This window comes from Asparagus officinalis, chromosome 3 (genome assembly GCF_001876935.1).
Source record: "Asparagus officinalis chromosome 3, Aspof.V1, whole genome shotgun sequence".
NCBI lineage: Eukaryota > Viridiplantae > Streptophyta > Magnoliopsida > Asparagales > Asparagaceae > Asparagus > Asparagus officinalis.
The window spans coordinates 75,778,622-75,788,378 of NC_033796.1; the positions used below are offsets into that span (position 1 = coordinate 75,778,622).

Consider the following 9,757-nt stretch of genomic DNA (forward strand, 5'->3'; position numbering starts at 1 on the left):
AATCAGTGTCCATCATATAGGAAGTGCTTTACCACTATATGATGCACTGTTACCAGTGACATGACATTATGTTTTACGTAATTATCTTACATAATTCATAAGCAAAAATTGAACTTTACAAATTTTTTTACTGCATTGTTCATTAAAAACAGATTCACAAAAATAAATAAGAAAAATCATGGATCCTCTAATAAACACCAGATGTTAATTTGAGTTACATTGACCACTACAAGGTTCATAACTAATGGAAACTTAGTTCTATATAACTAAAGATTTTGGAACTAGCACAACCTAGAAACTCAAATAAAACAGGAATACTCGTCATATATTAACTCTTGAAATTAAATGTCTACCCCAAATAATCTTTCTTATGATGATAAAATAAGACAAAACTGCACTATTACTTCACTGGAAAAAGAGATGTTTGCACCTCAACCGCCCATTTACTTGATTAGAAAACTTCCCAATGTTTTAATAAGGGGGTTCATTATCTCCAGAAAATGGAAGACGGTGACTCTAATGGTTCATGGCTAAAAAGGTAAAATGTTCTAAATGAAACAAAGTATGAATGTGTTAAAAATAGAGGTACTAACAGAAATGAACACCGGCTTACTATCCATTTCCCATAACTTTCGGGTAAGGCTGCAAAGTTTACACCCATTTGTATAAAAATATACGGTACAAGTTAGAAAATTTATATTTGTTTATCTAAAATAGTAGGTAGGGTATATTATTTTTTTCTTTATTCTTGTTTCAATGCTCATTTATGGTTATATTTTATATTTAAAAGTAATTTTACGATATTTTCAAACTGAGTTGTAAGCAAGTAAGCAACTCTATACTGTAAAAAAAAAACATTTGACATTTGTCCATTATGGTAGAGTAATTTGCATTCTTAAACTTGCCAAAGGATATATATTTAGGGTAACTGCAAGGGCAAGACTCCTAACCTTGTAAAGGATAGGTATCTAGGGTAAGGGTAAGACTCCTTACCTATGATTCTCTATCCACTGTCATGCCTTAACAGATTTCTGCACTTCATAATTTCAAGTTGAATTCAAACTGTTAAGAACAATGAAGAAAGGATGAACAAGAGAAACATCTAAAACAGCAAGAACCTTTAAACAGGCTAAATGTCAATGATATCCACCCTTGAGTTAATATACTATACTTGATGAATCTTAAAACATCGAAAATCAATAGTCTGTAGAATTGGAGATAAAAATTATCTCCAAACTGCATTATTTGGTATACTTTTGGGTAGACAGAAAATTGATTTTCCATTTTCCAACATTGCCAGATCCCTGCTGAGAAGCAGTCCGAGCTGGAGAATAGATAATGACCTGCAAAAAGAATACAATAATGAGGTTAGTGGTGCAAAAAGAATACACAAAAAGAACAAGGAGACATGAAGGGTGAGAAACAAAAATATTAAGGAAACTGGAATAAGTTGATTTCTGATGACTAAAAAAGCAACTGTCAGAGAAGTCATATAATGACTAAGAAAAGGATGCAGTTTTATGAAACAACATTCACCCAATAATAGAAAAATGCATAAGCAATTGAGGGAAGCTCTCATAGACATAGTAATAGAAAGTCGATGAATCGTTCTTACAGCATGACACTATCCAATAAAATACTTATTAATTTTCAAATTAAAAAATTAATGAAAGAAAACTATGCAGACTTTTTTAGCTTTAATGTTAACTAGATCTTTCCAAGTGCTTGGCAATGTTGAAAGATATATAAAATGCCGTTTAGGAATTCTCCTCGTGACATGTGCCCACCATAAACAAATGGGCAAGTCCCTTAGATTTATTAAATCAACTATTGGCATATGGTAAAAGAAACATCGCATTGCTTCGAATGCTATTGAACTAGAAGAATAAACTATGCTCATTTATGCACTCTCTCCCTATAAGAGAAAATGTTTGTAAATACTTCTTTGCAGTGTGATATCTTGGACTATTTTACTTCTATGCATAACAAAGATTGGATGAACCTTCACCAAAGTATGAGTGAGAAGTTTTAACTTCTTTTCCTCTTTAATTATAGTGATGCATATTGGAAATTTAGGTGACACCCTAAACAGGGCATGATGTGTTGATAAGTGGCACAATAAAACTTAACTTGCATCTAATTAGTTAATAACTTAAATTCATAAATGATCAAAAGATTACTGTATATGCATGTAGGACCATAAGAATAATGGGTAAGTCTCAATAATGCATTGAATTATTGAATACAAACAAAATTAGGCCCATTATGCTAGCGAAAAGAGAGGACAGTTCCACAACTAGAAATACATATGTTCGAAAACTGTGTTACATAACATCTGCCTTATGCCAGATCCCAACAACAACAACGAGCCTTCACCCTAAATTCTGGCATCAACCTTTTCCTCTTTGACTACAGTGATGCATATTGGAAATTCAGTTGACACCTTAAACAGGTTACCAATTTGTTGATGAGAGGCAGAACAAGTCATAGCTTGTTTGTAATTAAGTCAAACTCATAAATGATTATGAATTAAGTCAAACATCTTCCCTGCTAAAGTATTGGAACAATAGGAGAAGTTTCAGTAATTAGTTAAATAGAAGCACAACTAGGTCCAATATGCTAGAGAAAGAAAAGATGGTTCCACAACGAGAAATACACATGTCCGAGAACAGCGGTTACATAACAAGATTCGCCTTCTGCCATATTCCAACAGCAACAAAACAAAACCTCATCCGCGATTTTTGGAGTCATCTACATGAATCTTATTTTTTCCATTCAGATCTACTACTCTGTTAAATTAACTGGTATTATATCCATTCAGCTCTGTTCCGCCACATTCCAGCTTTTGTGGGAAAAAAAGTTCAAAAAGAATAATGAAGAATCTCCACTTTGAAATCAAATTCCAATTGTTGCACACAATCAGAAAACCACTCTGATGCTCATTGTGAATTGACACATTCACAAGCCAACTTATGATGGTTTGACTTTACGACATTCCTCGAGGCAGCCCCTACTAATTAGTCATCTGCCTGACTGCCTCATCATGTGTCTCTAATTAACCATTTATCTCTCATGTGACACAAGTGATTGGCCACTTGCATACTCTTCACGGATTTGATGATTTAGTTTTTTTCCTATTTTGGCTTAAAGAGAATGGTCAGTAGACACAGGTGCATGGTGAGCCCAAAAGGTGGGTTTAGAATTTGGAGCATGATAGGGCGGGAAGGTGAAGGACAAATAAGAAAGAGAAATGATGGGGGCAAGAGCAGGAGGATTTAGTAGGAAAACGGAGATGTGGTCAAGGTTGGTAAATGAGATTCAAAACACAGATACAAGACTTCAAAGAACATGGAGGAGGACAAAGGGGAAGAAAGGAGACGGGGTAGCTAAACGTTATGATTCACATTCTCAATAACATTGTATGGGTGTAATCTTAAGAAACAATGGGAATTAGCACAGAGTTTTCTGATGCTTTTTAGTTGAGTATTACATTGTTGAGTGTTGAAGAAGCTCTTTAAAATCCAACCTAACAAAGACTGCTACAGATATTAGTGACAAACTAAATCAAACTTGTAAGTTACAAATCAATCATTTTTAAGTGGATCAGACTGATCTATGTCACCCCAGGAAATTAACTAGTAATCCTCTAGATGTTCACATTTGGACCTTAATAAACATTTAAACTTCTAGATTTTTAAACTTATATTGGAACTATGATTCCAATGATGCACAACAGTATTAAGTGTAATATTCATGTAAGTTTTGAACCCTATTTTATTGTCTCCTCCAAAGATATATGTCTATCTTTATATGCATAATTAAGTTAGCTCTTCATTGGTTTTGAATAGACCAATAACAGCATCAAGAAACTATCTCCACCGTGTGCAGTTTCTAACTTCCAAAAGGAATTGTGTCATGCAGCAGTAGTAATCTGAATATTCATGCTTAAGAAACTCTTACTCTAGTATCCAAATAAAAATTTGAGAAGTTTTCATTCCAAATGTCTTCCCTAAAAATCCTACTCATCAATTAACACATAGAACTTGGCATATCTCATTTAATGCCCCAAAAGAATCATGTTCAAAATAATCTAACCGACATTCCCGTACATGCTTTCACTAATAAATTGAAGATTTGGAACTAAGAAAAGAAAGCAAATATCCATAAGAACATGGCACCTATCTAGTAGATTAGCGAGGGACTTTGGGCAGAGATGGCACTTTTATATCAAGAACACTAGAACTTCTACATCATATCATTTAGAGTGAAACCAAGATTGGCTCTACTAGAAGCATCAAACCATTTCTATGTTTTGAGTATATCCAAAAGGAAGAATTATTATGGGCAATTGGGAATTAACAAAGAAATGGCCGAAAATCAAGGCAACTCTGCAAATATTCACCATCATACGTTTCTGCATCGATGTGAGATGAAGTCTAGATCACATATCTTAGCTAAGGGTCTCTAAAGATAGATTGGGAAAACCTTCTGCAATAAAGCAAAGATAACAAGCTGAAATTTACCCAACAAGGCTAGCAAGCTAAACTTTGATGCAACAAAGAAAAAAGAAAGGTAAATACTAGGTTTAGCTTGGCCCCTTATTGTCCGTAAGAATAAAAAACAGAGCAATAATCTTTTGACTTTTTGGAGGATGATTCGCAAATAAATAGACATTATCGAAGAGAATACGACAGCAAAGGAAGGAGATTAGGAGACTATATGGATGAGTTATTATGAAGCAAGAGGTTAGGTAGAAAGTAGAAACCCTTGGGATGTAATAAATATATTACTTGGAATATAATAAATATATTACTTGGAATATAATAAATATATTACATGGAACCTTGATCAATATGCAAAAAGTCTGCAATCCTAAACTAGCAAAGGGTGACTACCATATGCAGTCCAAGAATAATAAGGACCACAAAAGAAGATAGACAAATATATCCAAGGGTAAATTGCAGATAATTCCCAATTATACCTTCAGTAGCACTTACCACCACTCAACTATTTTGTTAGCCCTTAGCACTTCTAAAATAATGATCGGGAGGGGGTTCTCTGCAATTAATTCTTTTAAATTACCGATATAGTGATGTTAAATGCTAATAAAATAATTGAGTGGTGATAAGTGTTCTTGAAGGTATAAGATGGGGGAGGGGCTTATCTGCAAATTACCATATATCATAATAGCAGCGTATTTGAGACCATACAGGACAACACAAACAAGCACACAAACAAATTAAGTGGGTACCAAATCTTTTGCAAAGAATCTCCAACAACGGAATAAAAGGCTATCCTATGTTGAATTTGCATATTTATGTCCACTTGAGCACCCAACTATTATGGTGTTATTGTCAAATAGCAATTATTATGGTGTTATTGTCAAATAGTTGGCATGAGTTTAAACCTAAATAGACAAGACAGCAATAAAATATGAAGGTCTATTTCACGAAAAAAATGGCCCCTGATAGAATATTTAGACTTTAAAGCGCAACAGCTCCTTAAGTAGTGCATATATTTCCATAATGAGAGTTGTGCATTAAAACCATCAGATTAAACTCACAAGACCAAGGATTAGTCTTCAGTAATCTGCTAAACTCAAATTCCTGATGTTTTCCCATAAAAATAAGCATCTGTAACAGATACGTAATCTGAAAACTGAAACGCCACAAAAATTTCTCTTCTTAGCAAAATTTCACAATTCCGGATGAACTAAGATCCAAAACAAAAGAAAGACAAATTGTTAAAAATAAATAACCTGTAAGGGGATTAGGTTACCTTTCGCTTGAGGTGCTCCTCAGGGATTCCAGAAACGATGCCTATTTCCCCGGGCTTGATCTCGACGAGAGCGTCAGAGGAAAGCGACCTCGTTTGATGAGCGATTTGAGCTGAGCGAGAAGCGAGGAGGCGAGAAAAGGAGGTGCTTCGAGCTCGGAGGGAGGAGGCGGCCATCGATGCCCTCGCTAGCAGATTAAGCGCCTGATCTCAGTTTATTAGCAGATTAAGCGCCTGATCTTAGTTCTATGTTTCCGGAGGAGGGCAAGCAAGGGACAAATTTTCAAAACCATTTCATTTTGAAATTTATTTATAAAAAACGACTCATTTTAGCCTTAATTGCAAAAACCGACCCAGTTTGTTAAAACTGGGTCGGTTTATGAAAAAAAAAATTCCAAACTTCACGGGAGTTCAACTCCCGTGAAGTTTTTTCTCATAACAAAACTTCACGGGAGTTCAACTCCCGTGAAGTTTGAAAAAAAATTTTCAAAAACCGACCCAGTTTCAACCAACTGGGTCGGTTTTTGCAATTAAGGCTAAAATGGGTCGTTTTTTATAAATAAATTTTAAAATGGGATGGTTTTGAAAATTTGTCCGGCAAGCAAGTCACGAGGGAAATGGGGGACTAATTTTCAAAACCAACATTTTTCTGTTTTTATTTGCAAAAACAGACCGCTTTTGAAAATAATTACAAAAACCGACCTATTTTCAGCCCAGCGCTGAAAATAGGTCGGTTTTTGTAAAAAGTTTTCCGAAACATCACGGGAGTTCAACTCCCGTGAAGTTTATTGAGAAATTAAACTTCACGGGAGTTGAACTCCCGTGAAGTTTAATTTATATATAAATCTTCACGGGAGTTCAACTCCCGTGAAGATTTGGCCAAGATCCAATGCCAGAACTGCTCTCTGGAAGTTGGCACTGCAACTTCACGGGAGTTGAACTCCCGTGAAGTTGCAGTCCAAAATTCCCAGAGAAGCGCCCGACCGCCGCCGCCCCAGCGTCCGACCGCCGCCGCCGCCCCCTTTCCGTTCGCCGGCGTCGTCAGATCGACGTCAGATCTCAGTCTCAGAGGAAAAAACAGGTAAATTCTTCCTAAAAAAATTTATACTCTCTAATTTTTGTATACTCTCACTATTTGATTGTGATTTCATATAAAAATCTAGATTTTAGAATTTAATTATGAATTATTTATGAATTTTGTGAAGAAATGTGAAAATTAGAGGGGAAATTATCAATAAATGTGAAAATTAGAGGGGAAATTATCAATAATTTTGTAAAATTTGTGAAGAATTAGTGTGGAAATTATCAATAATTTTGTGGAATTAGTGTGGAAATTTCGCAATTATTTACGAATTTTGTGAGGAAATGTGAAAATTAGAGGGGAAATTATCAATAAATGTGAAAATTAGAGGGGAAATTATCAATAATTTTGTGAAATTTGTGAAGAATTAGTGTGGAAATTATCAATAATTTTTGTGGAATTAGTGGGGAAATTATCAATAATTTTTTGAAATTAGAGGGGAAATTATCAATAATTTTGTGGATTATTTACGAATTTTGTGAAGAAAAATCAAATAATTTTGTGCATTTAGAGTTGAAATTATGAATTAATGTGGAAATTAGAGTTACTACCTAAATGTAAAAATTAGTAACAATCAATATTTATTTTGCTTTTCGTGTAATATTGATCTTGAACTTTTCACTCTTCAGAGTTAACGATGAACGATCGAATCGTAATTCTCTGTTCTTATGATGGGAAGATCAATTACCTCGAAAATAATATGCCTGTTTATGAAGGAGGCGCGACGAGACCGTTGTTCATAACAAAATCGTGTACTTTCGATGAGTTGGTTAATGAATTACACAAACTTACATTAACTAACTCACGTGAGTATCACCTCAGTGTGGTTTGAAATTATCCTATTGTGGGGAACAAAACAAGTGGCATTCAAATATCAAGTGACTGCGATATGGGTCTCATTCATGTCTTACACGACGAGAAGCGTTCGGTCGAATTGTTCATTGAAAAACATCAGAGGGATTTGGGCAAATCGTTGAACTCCCAAGGAATGTATTCCCGCATGTTGGAGGATCCTGAAGTTGATTCCGTAGGCTTTTTATCTCCTCAGCAAGATGAATGTTGGACACAATCACAATACATGAGCGGTCCTTCGTTCGTGGGCACTTCGAATGCTTTCGATACTAACACGGGAATTCAAGAAGATAATGAAAGTGTCGAATCTGAGAATGATGATGAAGAGGAGGGATTACAAATTAATAGCATGACCTTGATAGATCGTGATGACGGGGAAAACCAACACATCGACGGATGTTATGTTAATAATGAGTATGTCGTCTTAGAGGATCCGCCGCCCGATGAACTTCAAGGAGATGAATGGATTGATAACTCCGCGATGGAAAGTGTTCCTATTGGCACTAATAGCGGTGTTGATACACAGGCCGAGGACTTCTCATTCATGATGGGAGATCTTTACGATAGTAAGGGGAAATTAATCCATGCTATTCGCACGTATTCCATTGCAAAAAATGTGAAGTTCAGGCCAACCAAAAATAATACTACAAGCTATAATGTGGTTTGTTTCTATCGCAAAGATGACGATGTCGAAGATAATAGTGGACACCACGACGGCAATGCGAGGTGTCCGTGGAAGCTTAATTCACGCTCGGGTGCAAGAGTATGTGGGCAATTCAAAATCACGGCATACAATGGACTCCACACTTGTAGCAATCCTCGATTAGAGATGAATAACAAGAATGCGTCCTCTTCTTTTATATGTCGATTGATTTTACCGTATCTGAGGGAGGATCTTGATCTAAGACCGAAAGATATCCGTCTTTTAGTGCATAAAGCCACCAACTTGGATGTATCATATCACAAGTGTTGGAATGCTAGGAGGAAGGCGATGATAAAAATATTCGGGGATTGGGATAATTCGTATGAGATCTTACCTCATTATCTTGAAGCACTCAAAAGAGAAAATCCGGGGACTGTCTACGAAGTATCTTCGGACCCCGTTGATGGCGGAGAACGGCGGTTCACCGGTGTATTTTGGGCATTTGGGCCCTGTATTGAGGGGTTTCGATATTGTCGTCCCCTTCTTAGCATTGATGGAACTCACTTATATGGTAAATACAAAGGCGTTTTGCTTGTTGCAACCGGAGTTGACGCGGATGGCGGGTTGTTTCCTTTAGCATTCGCAGTGGTTGATGTTGAAAACACAGAGAATTGGGCTTGGTTTTTTACATGCATTAGATATCATATCCCTAGTGTGGAGACGCGGCCGATTATATTCATATCCGATAGGATGAAAGGAATTCCAAGAGCACTCCTCTGACATTTCCCGCCACCACATGCACATCGCTATTGCTTGCGACATATTAGAGACAACTTCAAGAAGAAGTATGGAAACGCTCAGGTTCAAGACTTACTTTGGCAAGCTGGTTGTGCAACAGAAAAATATGTTTATGAACAAATACGAGAGAGGATTAAGTTCATTTCACGAGCTGCACATGATTGGATCGAAACTAGTTTGGGTCCAAACAATGTTGATAAGTGGGCTTTATGTGAGGATGGCGGCAAACGGTTTTGTATGATGACTACGAACGCGTCTGAGAGCTTCAATGGCGTGCTCAGGGGAGCACGTGGCATGCCAATACAGGCACTAGTTGCTAAAACTTTTTACAGGCTTAATAAATTCTTTCTTCGACGTCGAGAACTTGGTGAAAATATGCGCTCAGAGCTAACACCGAAGGTTGATGAAATGCTAGCGGCTCGGATTGTACAAGCTCGGTCATTTCAGGTTGTACGATACAGTTTTAATGAATGGGAGGTGCTCGAGGGAATAACCCATAGAGAAAATCGCTCTTACAAAGTCAATATGTTGGTGGATCACACTTGTACGTGCACTTGCAATGTACATCAATCTAATACGCTAAGCGTCAAGCAAATATAAAGCGAAGG

General features: G+C 36.4%; 2 protein-coding genes across 2 annotated transcripts in view; one reads left to right on the top strand and one right to left on the bottom strand.

Moving 5' to 3' along the window:
• The window catches only part of LOC109834349 (NADH dehydrogenase [ubiquinone] iron-sulfur protein 4, mitochondrial), a 33,930-nt gene extending 27,875 nt beyond the window's left edge, over window positions 1–6,055 (bottom strand). Inside the window, exons 1-2 of the mRNA XM_020402357.1 lie at window positions 5,779–6,055; window positions 1,255–1,343 (exon numbers count right to left, since the gene is read on the bottom strand). Of these exons, the coding sequence (XP_020257946.1) occupies window positions 1,255–1,343; window positions 5,779–5,952 (263 nt within the window). The 5' untranslated portion in view covers window positions 5,953–6,055. The remainder of the gene's footprint in view (window positions 1–1,254; window positions 1,344–5,778) is intronic.
• LOC109835301 lies at window positions 7,746–9,131 on the top strand. Its single transcript, XM_020403283.1, has one exon. It carries the CDS (start codon window positions 7,746–7,748, stop codon window positions 9,129–9,131), a length of 1,386 nt encoding a protein of 461 aa, XP_020258872.1.

Excerpts from the sequence above, each read along its gene's own strand:
- LOC109835301 (XM_020403283.1), top strand. The coding sequence starts at position 7,746 with ATGGGTCTCATTCATGTCTTACACGACGAGAAGCGTTCGGTCGAATTG.